At 38.5% G+C, this 22,094-nt stretch overlaps 1 protein-coding gene across 7 annotated transcripts in view; it reads right to left on the bottom strand.

Annotated features, from left to right (window-relative positions):
* LOC127433318 (polypyrimidine tract-binding protein 3-like) overlaps positions 1-22,094 on the bottom strand; it is a 106,941-nt gene that overhangs the window by 49,872 nt on the left and 34,975 nt on the right. For 5 of the 7 annotated variants that reach the window (XM_051685106.1, XM_051685108.1, XM_051685109.1 and 2 more), the window contains exon 2: positions 5,561-5,636. The exons of the other annotated variants lie outside the window; for them this stretch is intronic. In XM_051685106.1, coding sequence (XP_051541066.1) covers positions 5,561-5,636 — 76 coding nt within the window. The remainder of the gene's footprint in view (positions 1-5,560; positions 5,637-22,094) is intronic. 7 annotated transcript variants of the gene reach the window in all.

Here is a 22,094-nt window from a genome sequence, read left to right as displayed (position 1 = left end):
CAGTCCAACATGCTTCTCAGATAACATGACCTGGTGTACAGGAATAAACTACGGCCATAAAGAAAAAGCAATGACTACAGGATAACGACAGGAGGTTAATTTGAGCTACTTCTAAGTCATAATAAAACCAGGAAACTGCCCACACATGACCTGTATTTAATTTAATGATGTGGCATGTTTCTAGCAAAAGTGGTCAGGCAAGAGTGAACATGTCTTGCAGTATAATTATCACCATTCAGTTAATGACAACAGGCTACAACAACCAACACAGAGGGGGAAACAAAACCAAACACTGGTGAGATATCAAATACGTTATTTATTATTGCTGTTAATAGCAGAAACTTTGGGAAAATGAGTTCCTTGATGAAAACTATACGCTTTATTGGGCTATCAGCACACAGTCTCAAGGTCAGCTCTGTTATGGCTTCTTTAGCTTTGCCTAGCGGCAACCATGATGTACTCCGAGGCCATGGCCCCGAAGGCCATCTAGTGTCAGCTAACCCAAACAGTGTTACAGCTGACTCCATAACAAGAAAACATATGACAAATGTTCAAATTCAGTTCAAGGTAAAATATTTTGTGCCAGAGCTAACTGCTAATGCTAATGTCAGGGCTTTTCAGACTAGAGCTCAACCAATGCAATTATCTAGAAAGGTTTTATTGGCCAATGGCCATTAGCTCTGTTCCAAAATCTAGTGAGATGTCTACTGCCTACGTAGGCATAACTGAAATGGAACTTCATAAGTGACCAATTTAGAACTTTTTGGTTCTGGAAGTATTTTTCCCATTCATTTTTCCATAGGGATTTCAGAAAGAACTTCATAAAAGAGTTCTAAGCCATGAACCAAACCAACCTGTTCCGAAGTGAATCACAACATTACAAACTTTGATTTGAAGCAAAAAAGTATTTAAAAACCAGACAAAAAGACAAGGGTACAAGACCTTACCTGTGTATATAACGTCTTTCATAAGGGAATGAACTACAAACCCATGAAGCATTGCGAATTATGTAATCGAATTAAAAACAATGGAAAAATATAAAACTATTGATTTTAAGTTGTTTACTCTAAGAATAGAAACAATATATTTTAAATAGGGCTGTCGATTATTTTGATAATCGATTAATCTAACGATTATTAGAATGATTATTCGACTATTCGGCGATTATTGCAATGATTAATCATTAGGTCTTAACCGATTATTCAGCTTGTGCCCTACTTAAAAGGTTGTATTAAATGTGCTTACAAACAATAAAGAGGACAAAATCATCTTTTAAATATACCTCTAAATGACATTCACTGAATTAAAGGGAAAAAAAATACTTTTTATTAAGTCTAACTCAGTAAAGAAATTCACTGCAACTAATGGGGCGAAGACTACCCTCTCTCTTCTTTCTGTTCACTTCAAACCATCTTTAACTCACAAAAAAACAAACTCTCTCTTATTAATAAAGCTGCGCGATCTACATCACCTGAAGCTGTTTGGAAAGTTTAGAGTGCATCTGGACTGTGAGCTGTGTTATTCTTCCTCTCCTCAGTCAGGCGCGAGCTGCAGTGCTGCAATCACGCGTCATCATTAGAATTTAATGTGATCTCATGTTACGTTAAATGAGATCAAACAACTATTCGACAATGAAAATTTTTGTCGACAATTTTTTATTGTCGACGTTGTTGATAACGTCGACTAATCATTTCAGCCCTACTGTCGATTTAAAGGCGTCATGTCAAATTTTCCTTGATATTTTGACATATAAGAGGTCTTTCTACTATAAAAACATACTGTAAATTTCAGAACTCAAAACTTAATCCCCAATGCAATAAAAGCATTTATTGAAACCAAGCTACAAAAACGCCTCGTTCTCTACTTCCGCGAATTCCCTACATCATTTGGGGGCTCATTAATTCATGACAGCCTCTACAGCTCAAAAAACATCAACGCCTACTTCACATCATCGCATCCTTGGCCCCGCCCACTGGTGCTTCAGTTCGTAAACTGAGAGCGAAGGACAAACAAGGCCTACTGTGGCCTCACTATTCCTGAACACCAAAGGGGACCGATCTGGACCATTTTAAATTAGTTTTGTATTTAAACATGCACAGACAGACATCTTTGACCGCTTGACAAATATCTCGAGACGCTTTTAAAAGACGCGATGTCAAGTCACAACTCTGATGAGGAGAATCTATTCTGTCATTTAGCTGCTACTTCTTGCTGTTTGAGCACAAACGCGTCATGGACACGTTCTTTCGCCCATCTGCGCTATTTTTAATTGTTGGTGTATGAAAACATGCGCTGGATGGACATGCTGGATGGACATGCTGGATTGCATGTGTTTCCGGCAATGTGCTTTTCAGTGCAGGATGATACTGTAAATGTGCATCATGTGGATGTGTCTCCAACGTATTTCAGCGTGGATTGCTTGTGAACAGTCATAAAATAAATCAAGCTTTGCAAAGAACTGTTATTGAAGGATAGGGCAGTTAAAAACACTTGTACCCAATTCAAAACAGTAAGTAAAAAGTTCCATTCATGAATATTTCAAATGTCATGACTGTTTGATTGTTTATGGTGCTGACATCCTGTTTACACCAGGTGCGTCCGTTGACACAACGCAACGCATTAGCTTGTGGCTGTATAAACCGAGCATGTTGAAAAAAATGTGGTGTTAATTTAGTGATATTAATTATATTTTAAAAAATAACGTGTGGGGGCCTGGGTAGCTCAGCGAGTAAAGACGTTGACTACCACCTCTGGAGTCGTGAGTTCAAATCATACTGAGTGACTCCAGCCAGGTCTCCAAAGCAACCAAATTGGCCTGGGTGCTAGGAAGGGTAGAGTCACATGGGGTAACCTCCTCGTGGTCGCTATAATGTGTGGTTCTCCCTCTCAGTGGGGCGCATGGTGAATTGTGCGTGGATGCCACGGAGAATAGCGTGAAGCCCCCACACGCGCTATGTCTCCACGGTAACACGCTCAACAAGCCACGTAATAAGATGCACAGATTGACTGTCTCAGATGCAGAGGCAACTGAGATTCGTCCTCTTCCAACCGGATTCACTATGCCACCACGAGGACTTAGAGCGCGTTGGGAATTGAGCATTCCAAATTAGGGAGAAAAAAGGGGAGAAAATCAGAAAGAAACAAATAACGTTTAAAAAAAAATTACGCAATTAATCATGCCCCCAGACCGTATGTAAATTCTATAATAAAACTACATATTTTCTTACCATTGGAGCAATTCAAGCATGAAGAACATGTGTTTTATGAGCCCTGTCAGCAGGGGGCAGTTGAGTGCGCAACAAACCTTAGAAGCAGCGCAGCCACAGAATGAGAGCCCGTCATACAGGATGCATTTCTCGACAGCTGAGTGAAACACAACAGAATACAGGAATCTCGAGGTGCGATTTTCAAAGTTTAAACTACTTTTAACTTGACACAGCGTGCTAGGAATGCAGCGTTTATGATGCTGAATACCAGTGAGATGCTCTAAAAAATAGATGACTGAACTTTTATTGTTAAGAGCCTGATAAAAGGAGTCCCAGCTCATCTGTACTGTCAAAATAATTTAGCCATACACTGTATATACATTAGGTGTCAACTTTTTACCTTTTATAGATGTTATTGTTGTTAAAACCAGTAAATTTACATCTGTATTCCAATTAAAAATCAATGCCTTACAGTCTAATGTGCATTTAAGTGGGACAATATATGCAATTGTATTGGCAATTTTATTGGTTGCACTTATTTTTGTAATACATTAATAACATCACTTTTATTATTAGTTTCTGTCTTTAAATTCGTAATTTTATAGCCCCCAAACCCCGACCCACACCGGTGGAACCAATTCAGTAGCTGGTGCTACCATCTGTAGAACAGTAGTCGGGAGCCCTGATTTGCAAATGAAATATTTTTTTCACAGATCTCACCACAATGCATTCTGGGATTGCCTTCTCCTTGAAGGATACATACAAAGATAGGGTATCTTAAAATGTAGCACAATTGTGCTGCCTACTTCACATTGAGAGCATGCCTATGATGCTTTAAAATGCTGTCTACTATAGGTAGGCAACTCACTATACCTCCACATTGTGTCACCAAAAGTACTCACAAATCCTTCTGGGTTCAGAGGACTTGTTAAAATGGAATACCACTGAAAAATCAGCTTCAAAAGTTCTTTTTTCACCTGATAATTTAATGACGCCCTCTGGCTCTGGTGAAGCAGTCTCAAAATCAAACAATAAATCATAAAGGATTGACTGTACCATATCTGTGCTTAGGGAATGCATGATAGACAACAATGATTCATGGTAAATGCCAGGGAAAGCAATACTTTGCAGAGATACATGCAAACACATCTGATCTTCTGACCAAGCCTAGAAATTCACAATCTTTTTGCAGTAGTTTCAGCACAACATACAACTGCAAATCATGCAAGCCATTCAACATGAAACCACATTAAAAGCAATCATTAAGTGCACCAAAATCAATTATTTCGGCGAATCAATGAAAGGCGAAAAATTCCCAGTGGGGCTTACAAGAAAGGCAGAAAATATCAAAACATTTTAGCTGTCTGGAGGCGATCCCTGGCCAATCCACTTTAAACTCTAAAAATAATAGAGGCACTGTGTCCCCTTCAAAAGCACAACAACATATTAGGATTATTGTTTACCAGGGAGATAGAAAGAGGAAGAGAGAGAAGAGAAGGATAAGAGAAGATGGTGAGCAGATGATTGGGTCATTTCATTCTGCCCTCCATTTTATCTCCAGCAAACTGTCCATTCAGCCGCTCAAATAACAGCAACACGCCGGCCAACCATTTCATGATCATACATGGATCACTGCATACTTCAGGTTTAAATAAAGGATTTTTATTACAATAACTTTTAGAAGTCTGTCATGTCCACTGATTCAATTTAAGAGAGAAAGTGTGGTTAAATGTTTGGCTTGATAATGGCACTGATCTTATAAATTACTTTTTTTATTATTGGTGCAACGTTATCCAAAAACGAGTTAGTTAGTATCAAAATTTATTTTAATTCATTGAAATTAAAATCTGAATTGTTTGACTTCATTTTTTAGTCATGTGGATTAGGTTTATGCTGCCTTTATGTGCTTTTTGGAGCTTCAAAGTTTTGGTCACCATTCACTTGCCTTGTACGGGCCTACAGTGTTGAAATATTATTCTAAAATCCTTGTTGTCTTCTGCAGATGATAAAAACTCATACACAGCTGGGATGGTATGAGGGTGAGTAAATGATGAGAGAATTTTCCTTTTTTGTTGTGAACTATCCCTTTAAGGGGTTTGTAGACCAATGGCTTTCCATGACTCATTTGAAATCATTCTGATTTGTGAAGCGTTCAACCAATTAGCTGAAAAAATCTGACAATACATCTTTGAAGTAAAATGGGTTGCGAATGCTGTGTCATATCCATGCTTTAAATCTGTGATCAAATATAACACCTAACATGCATACTTTATATAAAAACAAAAGTTTTTGGTCCTCCTCAAAATCATCGCTTAGTATGATAAAGTGCAGTGGTGTTGAGGAATAGATAGTACCTGTGGATGGAGTGGAACTGCTCATTGTAGTATGGCAAAATGAAGAGGAGGAAACAGGAGGCTCTCCAGATGCCCACTGAAACAAACACAAGAGACTCAGTCAAAATGACAAGTTGGAAGTGAAAACACCTCACTCAATTGACCTTGAAACAAGAGGACTTCCTGTTTATACAAAAGTCATGGCAGTAAGATGAACTGTAATTAGGTAACTATACAATAAAAGATGGCTTTATTTGCATGTTGATGCCCTCAATGGTGTTTGCTAAGCATCACTATTACTATTGCTCTTAATTAGGGTTAGGGGTTTGAATAAACCCCCAACTATTAGTATTAAACTTTGGCATGTAACTCATCCCGCACCACTTGTGCAACAACCATGAATTATATTTTAAATTCTTGAGGAGAGGGCTTTTATTTTTCAAAGCAATCATACTTATGATGGCCCCCTTTCAGACAACAAAATGGGTAAAAGAAATCCCATAGACCCATGTTAAAAACGTGAGCTATATCTATGGACCAGAATATCATGGAACACCCAAGCAACCGTATAGCAATGTACTGTGCTGTACATATAGCAAAAACCAATAATAAATAACTCTTAGCAACTGCATAACAATGCTTTGGCAACCACCCACAACAGCCTAATACTGTGGCACCAAGTTTTTAAAAAAAGGTACTGAAAACCAATAAGAACACCTTAGCAACTGCATAGCAATGCCCTGGCAATCATCCACAACAACCTAGCATTGTAGCATCGAGTTTCGAAAACATACTGAAAGCCAATAAGAACACCTTAGCAACCACATAGCAATACCATGGAAATCACCCACAACAACCTAGCATTGTGGCCAGTGTTGGGTGTATTGCATTACTAAGTAATTAATTACTGTAATTAAACAAATGTTTCATTGAAAAAAGTAAAGTAAGGGATTACTCTTTATTAATTACAGTTACTTCTGATGTAATTGTGTTAAATACTGTATAGACTATAGAACAATTCTATATAAAACAATAGTGAATTTAAAATCGAAATATAATGTCTAATGTTAAAATGTATGTTTTCTAATTTAATGCAGCCCCCTTAAATTCTTTGACCAGTTCATGAATAATTTATTTGATTTTATATGATTTATTTGAAAGAATTAAAGAACAATTTCATGTCTATCCATATATTTTTCATTTGGCCGAGGTTGATAAGGGTTTTAGAAAGTAATTAGTAATAAGTAATGCAATTACTTTTCAGACAGAGTAATTAGTATAGTAATCTAATTACACTATAAAATTGTGGTATAGAATTAGTAGTTAGTAATTAATTACTTTTTTAGAGTAACTTATCCAACACTGATTGTGGCACAGAGTTTTGAAAATGTACTGAAAATCAATAAGAATGGCCCATTGTACAAAGGGGCCTCAGTTTGTTCCTGGGAGGCAGCAGATGCCCTAACCCCGCCCACCCTAATCCTAACCATATGGAGCCTGTAAAGGCTCAGGTATACTTCGTTTTTGTGTGTTCCTGATCGGCTTGCACCTGGTCGGCTGCGTTGCCTTTGTGAGTATACTCTTCTGACCGAGTACGAATGCGTTTGACGCATGCCCACTACAACTTCTTTGTGAAACTCTTTTAGTGGAGTCAATGGCCGGCATATGCGCCGACGATGTGCACAGACGATGACCACGTCAGCGAATCAAGAAAATCTGGCCAGCGCGTGGACTGGATTATGACAAAATTTACGTCATGCATACTGTGCGCAGAACATTCCGAAGTACCCTTCAAGAAACAACCAGAGGCACCTTTCTCCCACCACGATAAAAATGCCTTAGCAACCGCATAGCAACGCTCTGGCAAACACCCACAACAGCTTAGCATTGTGGCACCAAGTTTTGAAAACATACTGAAAACCAATAAGAACGCCTTAGCAAATGCACAGCAACGCGCTGGCAATCACCCACAACACCCTAGCATTGTGGTACTTACAATCTGGTCATATGGCGATTAACAGAAATGGTCATTACTCCTAGTATCTTAAATCTACCAAAAATGTTGTCCTCTTAAAATATTTTTTTAATCATATTTTGAGTAAATATTGTAGAAAACGTTTGTTCATTTCAGCAATTATTTGCTACAACGTATTTGATTATCAGCCTGTAAATTAGCCATGACTACATCTGATCCAGTTTCTCATAAAACAAGGGAATTAATTCCCATGTATTCCAAAACTAAACATATAGCCTGTCATTTGTTGGCCATTCTAGGATGCTGAAACTGTCCTTACAAAACCTGGGAGTTTTAAACGACATGGACCAGCAGGAGAGTACGCATAACCAATCAAAAGCCCCTGTGCCACATTAAAGGACTGTTTTCGGCCTGGGAGGGGAATTTCAGTGCATCAATTCCTTGAGGACAGAATCTAACAAGCAGACAAATGCATCCATTAGCAGCAAATTGTTTGTGAGGTGGGAGGAATCAGGAATACAATCTTCTCAGCTACAAGATGGCTGTCACGTGATGCTCTTCAGACAGTCAGACTCTAGAGGAAATGTGTCCATTTGTGTTTGATTTCCTGAGCGAGGCCTCTTACAGCTCAGGGAATACCTGCCTAATTGTCTTCCTCATCACTTTCTAATTTTAGAGCTTTTTTGGACTGGGGGTAAATAAAAGGGTTAAAACAATGAATAATGCATGAAATGGGCAAGTTTTTTTGTATATTTGGGTTATTAACCAAAAAATAGAAGAGTGATTTTAGCCAGTACAAGCATGCTGTATGTCTCTACGTTCTACATTCACTAGATGAAATACACAGCTTTTAAAGGGGACATATCACAGAAGGATTTTTACTTCACCAGTCCTGATTTCAGTAAGCTGGTTGTGTGACACATACCTGATCTGATCATCTAGATGTATAACATAGGCTAAATATCGCACATTTCTCAAAAGTCTATCATCGTTATCGAAAATTAATATTTTCCAATAAATATTGATATAGTTATATCACGCAGCCCTATGTGCCAGGGTGGATGAGTAATCGACTAGTCTTCCAACAACTGACTAGTCAATTAGTGGGGTCGACTACTAACAGTAATATTTTTAGTGGTGGTGGTTTTTATGAGAGACACAATTCTCAAATTAAGTAAGAGACGCAACTTCTTAGAGAGCGTTTTTGCATGATGATAACTTGCCGCATGACTAGTCAATTATGAAAATTGGTAGTTTTGCACATCCCTAGTTATTACGGTAATTCCGACATAACGTGAACGCACCTTAACAGTAAAACATGTTTTTGGTGCCACTTTGTTGACATTTCCACTGGAACAACACATCCAGCTTCAGTTACTGGGGGGCAGTGATTCAAATTTCGGTGAGCACAGACCGATTTCAGCAGCAGAACTTTTGACATACTTTTGCTGAATTTACAGTGTGATCAGTCAGTAATTTTCAGCCCCTCCCCTTTAACCATCTGTCATATAGGGACAACTTTTCACCAATCATTTCCAATTGATAACATCAAGTCCCATCGTTGAGCGTGGCCTAATGGTGGAAAATCGTAATGGTCAGAACTAAATTTTGATTGTTTATGGTGCAAGAAAACTTGACTAACATTATAAGTGGGCTTCAGGAGTGAATTAAAACACTGCAAATTGTTGAAGAAGTGGCATAGCAGGTAGTGCACATCATGTTGCGCTGTGGTGCATATGTGGCGACCAAAGTTCGAATCCGGCTCGGGACATTTCCTGATTATGCTATCCACTTTTCCTGTCTTTAAAAAGCCCAAAAATAAAATATGCTATAAAAGTGTACAACATGGCTTCTTTAATGAAATGTCATTAAGTATTTAGAGGCCAAATGCATAAAAAATCTTTCAAATCAATCCAGACACACATAACCTGTAGGTGACATTCAAGGGTTAATATGAAGTCAAGAGAGGAGCCGGTTCATCTTATTAATAATGAGTTTAGAGAGGTCATGCATGACACAGAGCATGTCTGAATTTACTCCACGGTTTGTGTTATTCATCTCTGCCAGGTGTTGTTAGAAGGGAGAGCTCATTTCAGAAGCGGAGTTTCTGTCATACTGTCTCCCGATTCATCTGTTATTGTCTCCTCAGCCTACCAGGAAAGAACACAAAGCTTATCTTTCCATTTTTTTTTTATTTTTATTTTTTTTTGTTGATGAAATTCAAATGAGCTGAGGCAGAGTGTGAATATGCAAAAACAGAACAAAAAAGATAGAATCTCTATACCCTTTACAGCTAAGCCCTTCTCTGATGCCTGTGACATTTAATGTGCTGTGTTGATTTGAGGGCGATGAAACAACACTGATGCTCAATGCCCGCATCATTTTTGCCATTTCTCTGAACACGCCCTCAAAGGGCCAGGGCAGGTCACACAACCCCACTCTCGTTGCCTTACACGTCAGCACCGATCGTCAACTCGACCGTGACATTTTCCCAGTCAGCCATAGTTATTATAGAGTGTCTTCAATTAGTGGAGGGCACAAAGAGAGAGAGAGAAAGAGAGAGAGAGAGGCCTGATTGCAATTACAGCCATTCACTGCCATTCTCTCTTCAGCCTAAATTTTTGCATGAAAACTAGAGCGCTACTCATTATAGAAGCACACAGACCACTTTACCGCATACCTTAAATAACTAAGCTTAAAAGCCTATGTCCTCTTGAAAGGTAAAAAATAATGAATGTTTGGATTTTCCAAATATTTGATCATGATGTTAGTAGAGATATTTCAGGAACATTTGCAATATATACCTAGTATGATATAAATAGAGCTTATACGTCAAGGAGAGTGGCAAATATAGATCAGGTAGTCGGGTGAATTTCATGAAAACCTGTCAAGAGCAATTTCACCGCAAAATCAAAAGAAAGAAAACATTTGGGAGCCTATTTTCAGCACCAGTAAGAATTTTTGTATTGTGATGTTATTTTTTTTTAATGAATATAAAGCACATTTTAGCCCAATTGTCATTACCTTAAAAAAAAAATAATAATAATAATAATAATAATAATTTTGTTGTACTGCCTAATTTATGGTGATTTCAATTAAAAAAACTACACTCACTTTTTTTTTACAGAAATACAATAAAAAAATATATATTGTATTACAATAATGACAATCTAACTGGAATCGCCACTGAGAACAAGAGGAGCTACAAAAAAAATTGGAGGGAAATCTAATAAAAATTAAGTCACAATGTAAAAAAATTCGTAATACTCTTAAAGGTGCACTCAGTATTTTTATCTCATTAAAAAAGATGTACTCCTTAAGAAATTATTTTCATTTTAAACAGTATGTATAAAATCATGACCACTCACATGAGATGAAGACTCGCAGTAATATCAGTAACCTTATAAAAGCTGTTTTATTCTACATGGAGAGGGTCCACACATGGGGGCTGACATGTTAGAATCACATGACCAGCCGAATACTGCTCGCTTAATCTCAGTAACCGTCCTGTTATTGGACACTTTCACTCATTGATTAAAGGGGCATTCAGTAGTTTTCTAGCTAGCTTTAGCATTGCTCTTCTTCGTGTAGTTTAAGTACCGATATGACAGAGGTGTTAGACGCTGTATTGCCATCTGTACAGACCTTTTTGCTTCTTCAGCAGTACAGCTACTAAATCTCCCATTGTTCCATTGTGTTCTTTTGACTCTTCACATCACCTAACAACAACACTGTGTGCTACATAAGCATAGCCAAGCATATCCACATAGGCAGCAGTCAATGAGCGTGAGGATTCTCTTCTTCAACGTTTAGTGAAACACCGCGGGTCATGTGATTTCAACATGGCGACAGACATTGAGGGGGGTGACCCACACCATGTATATAAAAACACTTATTATTGAAAACATTTATGAGTACAGTCTTCATCTCATATGAGTGTACACCATTCGGATCATACTTCACAAAAACACAATTTATTCATTGTGTAAAAAAATTTAAATTAGCTCCAAATTACTAAGTGCACCTAAATAAATTAATCATGGCTGACTGTGAATAGTGAATTTCTTCAATGCCAACGGTAACAGAAAACGACTGTATTATATTTAGTTTGAATGATGCCGCATCCGGCCCCTAGGTGTCAGTGTAAGTCCAAGACAACATGCACAAAAAATTACTGAGTGCACCATTAATGTAGGCTTTATTTGTCTTTTTTCTTTTGATTTTGGGATGAAATGTGACCTGGACATGTTTTCTTGAGATTCACCCAGAAAATCAGCTTATTCAAAAAACCTGACAATGCAAGAAACCCATGTTTACATAAGATTTGAAATCATCAGGTTATTTTTTGTAAACAGGCATGCACACAGCACTTGCACACATTGGATAAGCTGGTAAGAACGTCACTAAAGATGTTTACATGCAGAGCGAAATCGGGGCTATGGACAAAATGTACCTGTGTAAATCAGTTTTTGCTTAAACCGTTTATGACCTTACCCCATTAAAGAAAACCGTTTAAGGTATTTACACACAGTCTGCTTATGTCGGTTTCTTAAAGTTGCACTATGTTACTTTGTGCTCTCTAGCGACATCCGTGGTTGAAATTTAAAATGGCGAACAATTTGCAGAAGAATACATTACATCACTCGTGCTCTGGCACTGCTCTTCTGGCGGATGAATCTCCCAATTTGAGCTTAGCTTGACTGGAAGATATTCGGAGCCAGAGTCATAACATGCTATTTTCATGTTGATATCATTATGTTATACGATTAAACATTTAAAAATGAAATATTACTTAATTTGATGAAGATAAACACTCTTATTTACATATTTTGAATGAATGAATTTTACACATTTCTGACACTACACTCAAAGCGCTTTTACATAAAGAACGGGACTCTCCTGAATCACCACCAGTTACAAGTATATTTTAATATGATTATTCAAGTGTTTTATCGACTATTAATGTTTGTATTGTATTGTTTTATCAATTTAAGAGGTGAAACTTGTGATAATGCTGATTCGAGTTCAGTGTAAGACAGTGTATTTTTACATTATTAATCTTGTCAATGAAATCAATAATGAAAACATTTGTTGATGAAAGGTTTTTTGATTTTGTCAACGATAACGAAGACGAGACGAAAAAGGCGCATCATGAAGATAATAATGTTTAATAATGATTTTATTCAAGCATACTGTTGACGAAAATATGACGATAAAAATTATACTGTAATATATGAACAGTGCAAGATATAAACAGAAGAGGAAACATCTTGACAATCTGTAAACAGAAGAAGATATTAGATATGGATTCATTTAATCCACTGCAATAAAATTCACAAGATAGGCAAGGAGGAAGCTGGGACCGGAATGACAAACACGTAAGACACTTTAATGTGACACTTTTCAGTGGACATTAAACACTACAACACAGCTGCTTTTCAGCAGCTCCAACACATATTGCTTTTCAGCATTACACTAACGACCCTGACACACACAGAGACAGACAGACAGACAGCTTCGTGTGTCTCTCTCTCTCTCGTTTGCCGCTGTCACCTCTCCTGTGGCACACAGGTGAAGCTCATTCATCACTCATCTTCCCGGCCTCACTCTGCCCAGACGCCGCTCGGCCCCACCCTGCTCGCCACATACCCCCATCGCCAAACTCGTTCGGGGAATTCTCCGGCCTGTGACATACTCCCCCCTCCCCATTTCTGGGAGTGGGAACAGGATGAGGGAGAGGAGATGGGGAAGGGGAGAACAGAAAGAGAGAGAGAGAGGAGAAAGCAGAGAGGAAAGAGAGGCAGGCTCGCCGGCCCCGGACACGCCGTCGACTGGCCCTCAGCTTGCTGTCGTGCTTCCGTCTGTGACGCCGGGCGATGGCACTGGACCCCTCAGTCATCCCTTTCAGTTGCTGGTTGACGCAGATCTCCAGCGCCACCGGATCGAGCACTCCGTTGGCATCGCAATCCTCAGCCAGCGGCGAGGACTTCTTGACGGCGCGTCCTTCCTCCTTCCCAGGTTTTGGCACCAGTGTAAACGTTCAAGGAAGGGAGGGAAAGGAGGACACAGGATACTTGGGCTTCAACTCAAAGGTATAACTTTAATAAACAAACTCAAATGGGCTTTTCAGCATTACACTAACGACACTGACACACAGACAGACAGCTTCGTGTGTCTCTCTCTCTCGTCTGCCGCTGTCTCCTTTCCTCAAATACTCCCACGCCTCTAACTGGAACGCAAGACCGGTGTGGCGCACAGGTGGAGCTCATTCATCACTCATCTTCCCAGCCTCGCTCTGCCCAGATGCTGCTCGGCCCTGCCCTGCTCGCCACATACATTAATCCAGTTAGCTGCGTGAGTTGAACTTGCTAACACCGGCAAAATGAACCGCTTTAAAACGAGGTAATACCTCATTCAAACACATTCTACTTAAACATGAAATTCATCAATATACCCACAACATTTATGGAACAACTTACATCAGCACAACGAAACGAATGAACATGTGAACTTGAATTAAATGATGTGCTAGTCAGAATAATTGTAATTTGCATTGCGTAACTTGCGTTGTGAATACACTGTTTCCATAAGAAATACGCTACATGCAATGTAATATCCTTTCATGGAAAATGAGTAAGTCTCTAAAGCATGAAGAATTCAGAGTACATGCTAACTTCTAAAAAGTAGCTAATACTTCCGTCTATTATTTCAGGAGCTCAGGTTTTTCACAACAAGGACAGTAGGCCTATGTACATTTATACTGTATGTTTGATACATGTTTACATTAGAAAATGTTTATACATTTTTTTCTAAATATTTGAATATTTGATTAAAGTTTGGTCTGTTACAGTTTGACATTTTTTTTGTCCATTTTGCACATCATCACCAAGTAAAAGTTTTTATTTTCGTTGACATTTTTGTAAAACTGACTAAAATTAATGTATATAACATGACAAAATATTGACTATTTTTAAAGGACATTTTTTGTCAAAAGACTAAAACAGCAACTAATACAAAAACTGAAAAAATGAACATAGCAGTTGATAAAGCAAGTGAAACTGTAGGCCTAATAACACTGTAAACTAAAACATAAAACAAGCAATAATGGGAATAAAATATACTTTATTAAACATGAAAATAATATGTACAAGAAGTCCATTTCAGAAGTCATACAGTAACTTCCCCCGACAACGGATCGCGATAGGTAAACACACAAGTAATGTTCGATTCATAACAGCATTACCCCTACCAGACAACATACTGTATCCAATTCCAAGCATTATAGCAGGTAAACAACTTTGCCAAATGGATAACAGATAATCATCCATCCAGACTGCAGCGATGCTGTCCTGAACTGTGTGATTGTGACTGACTGAACTGAACATCGTCCTCAGCCGGAACACATGACAGCCGGCGCTTCTTTCCTGTGTTTACGGACATGACGTCATGATGCAAAAAGAAACGACATAAGCCAACGATTTTGCACCAAATCCGACCCGACAGCTCAAAATACAAATTATTTTTATAGGCTTACCGAAATGAATTGGGGTAAAGTAAGGACATTGTTTTGAACACTGATTGTTTATGTACTCAATCAATAATGGCAATTTGTTCATTTTTAACCAAAAAATCTTACATAGTGCAGCTTTAAGTGGTGAAAGATCATGCATGTAAATGTGCTCACTGCAAAGACATCTAGACTTGTTCCCGGCAGGTGTGTTTCTGACATTATTTTATTTTACGTAAACGCATCTTTATTGTTTATAATTCAGAGCATTCAAATGCAGTTAGGCTACACAGTTGTGACAGGTTCTTGAGAGGGGGGGAGAGGGGGTGCATTATTTCCACAACAGCAAACACAAAAGCTGCTGTTACCTGTTGCCTGAACATCATTTATGAGAAGTGTTGCAGTTGCAACAGCTGTTAAAACTCTCCTAGGAAAAGGAAAACTAACCAAATGGCCTGATTAAAACTGAACAAACAAGACGACAAGGCATTAAAGATAGTTAATAATGGTTTGATCATTTCATAGCATGGCTGGGGGATATTGTGTAATAAACAAGGGCAGAGAAAAGGAAATAAATGAAATAAGGTTGTCAGGGATGCAGAAATTAATAATGTATAAGCGCAATTTTCACCGTTCATTAATCTGATGGGCACATCGCTGGAGGTTATCTATGGGATTTTTATTTTAAGTGCTGGAAAGCTATTGTTTTTACAGGCAGCATCAGGCTATTTATAAAACTCAAAATGTGATTTTCCTGGAAAATCATTTAAAAAATTGTGCATAAAACCCAAAACTGGACGGAGCTATTGATCCTATAAGCACCGTTGGACGCTCGGTTGCTGGTTTTTGATGTTGAAAGCAGCAAAGAGAATAACCATGGAAACAGGCGGGGGTTGTTTTCAAAGGGAGGTTTCTCCTTATGTAATATTCAGTGCGGTACAACCATGGAGGATATTGGGTCAAACTGCCTTCATTAAACTGTCATGGCCCAAAAATACTGCTAACATGCACAATACAAACCTAGAATATACAATGCAAGTAACTAAACACAGTATGCTTAGCCCATCAATAAACACTGCCCATTTACACAAATCTGTCTTTAACATAAGGGATATTTACACTTAGGTCACCACATGCCTTTTTACTGATCGGACAGCTAAGTGTAGATGTCCTTAAAAGTGCATTTGAGATGTATAGCAATACTGTGGTTTGAGGAAAGTACAGGTCTCTGCGGAACAATAATGGGCATTTCCCAATCTGTGGGCATTTCTGAACCAGGATGGGTGTTTATCAACTATCCAATGAAAGTAGGACATTTCAATGTAGTAATCTGTGGGCTTTTCCAAACCAGGATGGGCATTTCTCAACTATCCAATGAAAGTAGGGAATCTCAATATGGTAATCTGTGGGCGTTTTCAAACCAGGATGGGCATTTCTCTTCTCAACTATCCAATGAAGTAGGGAACCTCAATGTAGTAGGCAAATCATATAAAGCATTGAAAAACTCCCATCCCGGTTTGAAAACGGCCAGTGATTGGGAAACGGCCATTTTTGTTCTGCAGACACACAAGTCTCGGTTTGAGACACATACAAGACACGACTAGACCAAGTTTCTGAATCTGGTTGTTCAGGCCAGATACGTCAATTTTAGTGACCTGAGTTATAGCATATAGCGCAAGAATTATTGATGTGATTTATATCCATTTTGCGGAGACACACTGAGTGTGTTTATGTGCACAACAATAGGCTCATAACGATAAAAAATTCTACAATGCAAGAAAACATGAGATTTGAAATGATCTGTTAATGTACACATTGCATAAGCCTCCAGAACGCCGAAAAAGCGAAATCAGGGTAATGTGCAAAAATCTACGTGCTAATCGGTGTTTGCTGAACAGTTTTAAAAACTTTTAAAGCGTTTAGATGACTTTGTACGTTGTTGGCTTATTAAGCATAATTGTGTAAGATTGTGCATATAAACATGCTCATTTAAGTGTAAATTAAATGTGTTTGCCCAGTCAGATAGCAATCTGACTGATTAAGACGCACAAGGTGATTCTTGGTAGTAAATGGCTGAAAACTACAGTACCTCTTCCCTGGAAAGGCACAAATATAATAAAACTGACAGCACACAAATCAATATCTCCAAGACTCAAGCCATCCGCTTGCCCTGGGCTTCACCACAACATGTTGCTCTGCCAAATTGGCCTGTAACCACGGGCACTGCCAGACAATAACATTTTCCATCACACAAAATTGAGGAATTGAAGAGTGAATTTGTGGCCGAGAGCTCTCCGTCAGTGAGCAGGCTGTAAGGATGTTTGCCAGGGTGAAATGATCTTTAGTTTTATCAAGCTTCCCATGCAGTGGATTCAAAACAAACCAGCCGTAGAGCCTGGCCTCACAGCTTGCGTTCAAAGGGAAATACGGGAGTGGTCATCTTGCCCTGCAGAGCATGCAATTTTGAAATATCAAAGGCGATAGATAGACAACAGGCCATCTACTTCCTGCTGGAGATGTTATGCAATGAATGAATAATGCCAAAGCAATTTGATGTCTCTTTGATGGCCTTGATTTCCTTTCCTGTTTTCATGAACCTGAAGTTATTGGATTTACGTATCATGCATGCAGGGACAAGCATAAAAATAACTGTGTGATTAAATAACTACAGAATGTGCAGCAAAACATAAAGGTGTTTAAAACAGAATGTAACACTGTGTCCTAACTAGGCTTGATGCAAAAAAAAAAAAAAAAAAAAATCCTGCATCAATTTGTCTGTCCACAATCTCAGACAATCAGAACATATTTTATGTTTATTGTACAGTTATGAGTAGTGGGATTTCAAACCACTCACTCGTCATTTTATGGCATTACAGCTGGTTAGAACATCATGTTCTGCCTGTAACACAGTACAATATCAAACACAATGCAATAAAGCGACAAGGAGTAAAAGCAATCCATAAAAGGTGAACTCAGTAAAATTTGTGTTTATGTTTTGCTGAAACCTAGCGGCATACACCGATCAGCCACAACATTAAAACCACCTGCCTAATATTGTGTAGGTCCCCCTCGTGCCACCACAACACAGCCAACCCGCATCTCAGAATAGTATTCTGAGATTATATTCTTCTCAACACAATTGTACAAAGCAGTTATCGGCGTTACTGTAGACTTTGTCAGTTCGAACCAGTCTGGGCATTCTCTGTTGACCTTTCTCATCAACAAGGCGTTTCCATCCACAGAACTGCTGCTCACTGGATGTTTTTTGAGCAGCATGCACACTAAAAGCTCAGTTACAGGTACTGCATTAAAATAACTCTAAACTCTATTCTGCTCTAAACGTTATTTCTGGGAATATTTAAGAGAAACTGTGCGACTCTCGTCTTTTACTTTTTTATGCTTTATTATCATTCAGTAAAACACAGACATAATGATTGATGGATGTCCTCATGAAATCAAAGACTCTCTCCTCAAAATCCGAACAGAAGTGGACAAAAAGAGACGACCAGGTGTAACAATGATGTGTCTCGCTTGTACATTTGTGATCGGATCACCCAAAACTCATCTTAATACCAGGTGAATACATGGTCTCAGTCCGGGATGAATAGTCATGTAGTTGATACACTACAGTCCTGAAGTGTTCGCACCAGCACAACGAAAAACCGGACTGTGAGTCGTAGACGCTTGCTTATGCAGTTGCAATTAAATTGACAATGCAACAGTTTCACTGTCCTTACACTTGCTCACCTGGCTCATACTAATGATTACTAAAATAAATTAAGTTGGGCCAACAAAAGAAAATGTAGTAAATAAACCTTAGTAAATTGAGTTTGATGAACCTAACGAAGTTGAGTTAAAACTACTATAGAACATTGATTTGACCTAATTCAGCTAAATTATGTTGGCTCAATGAAACTGACTTAATCTGAATGAAAGTCTTTCAATTGCTTGTAAAAACTCTCAAATTCAATAAAGACTTAATTTTTTGAGTGCAGACTGTGTAGGGCACCAACCCCCTTGGGGGGCACAATTTTACCCTAAGGGGGCACTAAAAAGTCCACCTGCTGCCCGTCCGCAGTCGCCGAAAATTCTCCCCATCAGACGATCGCCTCACGCAGATCCCCTACCACGTCGGACAATCGCCATCGATTGGTTATGTAATGCAAATGTTAAAATGTAAAGCCATACAAGTCATGCGCTATAGCAAAAGTGTTTATATGTCATAAGATAGCATTGTGTGAGGAACAGGGTGAAAATAATTGTTTATGAACCGATATTCTACCATTTTACTCATGATTTGTGTGATAGTGAATAAAAGTCATTGTTGTTGCAGCACCTCTAGTGTTTATTATGTACAACACATACAACATCAATTACGATACGTACAACAAGCCACATAAAAATAATTTAGCAAGAATGTAGGTATAGTAACATCTATGAGACCAGGTTGGATAATTTTTTCGATCACTTGGTTCCTGTTTCTGTGGCGTAGCACTGGGTAGCCTCGCCCATTGAAAAACATCATTGGTCAAAAATCCCGCTCCTAATAATTGTACATCTTCAGACTGACTGTGATAGAGTCATACCACACAGCAGTTTCACATTCAGTGTGGACAGAAAAATACTTGTCATGTCACACTGTCCATTGTAATGAATTGCAAACTCACAGTTTGCATGGAAGGTAGTAATAAAATGAAGAGCAAGTGCAACAGAGCAAAGAGACGGAGGCCGTTGAGTTAAATCCCTCTTAACAAACAGCATGAGAGAACTGTTCTTCATCTGCCATCATATCTAATTATTTTCTCAGACTCTCCCTCTCAGACTGTGATGGAGGAGAATTAATTCTCTACGTTTGCTTTTTTATCTTCAATGGACCCCACTGATCACGTCAAGTGTGTGAACGTGTTTAGTCTGCCTGAGTAGCTGTTTTAAATTCTCTCTCCGTCTTTTTATTGCAAAAACCAATCATGTAGCTGAAAAAGCGATAGTAAAGGAGATTATTATTCAGTACCTAGTGTTTTTATTTAAATTTTGTTTAGGTGATCTACACTACCTGGCCAAAAAAATAAAGTCACCATTTGGATTTAAATAAGCAGATACTTAAGAGCCTATGATTGGATCAATATTGCAGTGATTAATATTTTTCAGCAGGCAACAATTTTTTTAACCCTAACTGATGCAGTGTGAAGCTTCTCATTTCTTAAATAACCATGTCAGAAGATGTATCCCATGGTCATGGAACAAATGTTACTGTGTTTCAGAAGGGGCAAATTATTGGCCTGCATCAAGCAAAGAAAACAACTAATTAGATTGCTGAAATCACTGTAATTGGGTTAAGAACTGTCCAACACATTATTAAAACCTGGAAGGATAGTGGTGAACCATCAGCTTTATGGAAGAAATGTGGTCGGAAAATGAAAATGAATAATCGTGATCTGAGATCACTAAAACGCTTGGTGAAGTCACATCATAAAAAATCCACAGTAGAACTCACAGCTATGTTCAATAGTGAAAGTAAGAGCATTTCCACACTCACAATGTGATGAGAACTTACAGAATTGTGACTAAACAGCTGTGTGGCCACAAGAAAGCCACTTGTTAGTGAGACTAATTGGAAAAAAAGACTTCAGTTTTCTAGGGAGCATAAACATTGGACTGTGAAGCAATGGAAAAAGGCAACGTGCTCTGATGAGTCCATATTTACCTTATTCAAAAGCGATGGGCACGTCAGGGTAAGAAGGGAAACGCATGAACCGTCATGCATAGTGCCCACTGTACAAGCCTCTGGAGGCAGTTTTATGATCTGGGTTTGCTTCAGTTGGTCAGGTCTAGGCTCAGCAACATTATGCAGCAATAAAATGTCAAGTCAGCTGACTAACTGAATGACCAGGTTATACCAACAATGGATTTTTTTCTTCTGTGACGGAAAGGGCATATTCCAGGATGACAATGCCAAGATTCATTGGTCTCAAATTGTGAAAGAGTGGTTCAGGGAAAAGAGGGCTTTACGGAGTGGTTCGACTCTCCCGTCATCAATACAAGATCTCGGCCAAAAATTAATGCGACTCTGGACTGAAATGAATGTTGTGACGTTGCATAAGGTTGTCGAAGCAATGCCACGACAAATGCGTGCCGTAATCAAAGCTAAAGGCAGTCCATCAAAATAGAGTATGCATCTTTATTTTGGGCCAGGCAGTGTATGTATCTGTGCCAATAGCATCACCAAACGGAATTACAAAAATAATAACCGTTTTCAGACAGGTTTCCCAAACACTCCCATCATCTGTCATTGGTCGGTCAATTGATTGTCCCCATCCAAACTCATGCCATTGGTTGAGCCAGTGTTGCTAGGGCTGGTTGGGATGGTCAAGCACACAGAGTAATATCTTGAGAGTGTTAACACATCTTGGGGGAATCAACCTACAAATGGCTGACCTATAGTTTAAAGATGTCAAATATGTTAAAGTAAATTAAAGCATAAATTACTTCAAAATCAAACCAAAATATTTGTGCAGACTAAACCAGCATGATAATGATTTTCCACACTACACATATGCAGGTACAATATGTTCAGATTACAGTTTCATTGAACGTACCCTCATTAACACCTTGTATGGAGCAGAATGCTGTTAACTGCAACATAAACATGGTTAAAATGAAATAAATAACCTCCAACAAATCAATCGTATAATCTTTCCATGCCATTACTGCTCAGTAAACATATATTTAGAGACTAGGTTGTAATTTATTTCAAATGCACATACAACAGTAAGCTAGGTGTCAGTGGAGACTTTCAAAACAGATGGGAGTCCATTTGTGCAACAAAGCAGAAAAGCTAAAACAAAACAAACTGTTCATTTAATTAGAGTATAAATTTAAGTGTCATCACCAGCTTAACGCATAACATGTCCATGAGCTTTTTAATCAACATCAAGATTTTAGGTTAAATTAATGTATAGGGGCAAGTGTGCTACATATTTTAGGTGCTGTGACTGGTCAACATTTCTTTAAAGTGTTTCACCATTGTAAAACACCTCACCTTCTCTGGTTCATTTTAAATGTCACAAATTAAT

The sequence above is a fragment of the Myxocyprinus asiaticus genome, chromosome 43 (genome assembly GCF_019703515.2).
Source record: "Myxocyprinus asiaticus isolate MX2 ecotype Aquarium Trade chromosome 43, UBuf_Myxa_2, whole genome shotgun sequence".
Lineage (NCBI taxonomy): Eukaryota > Metazoa > Chordata > Actinopteri > Cypriniformes > Catostomidae > Myxocyprinus > Myxocyprinus asiaticus.
Note: the sequence above shows the minus strand (reverse complement) of the source record. Positions and strands in the feature narration are given on the sequence as shown.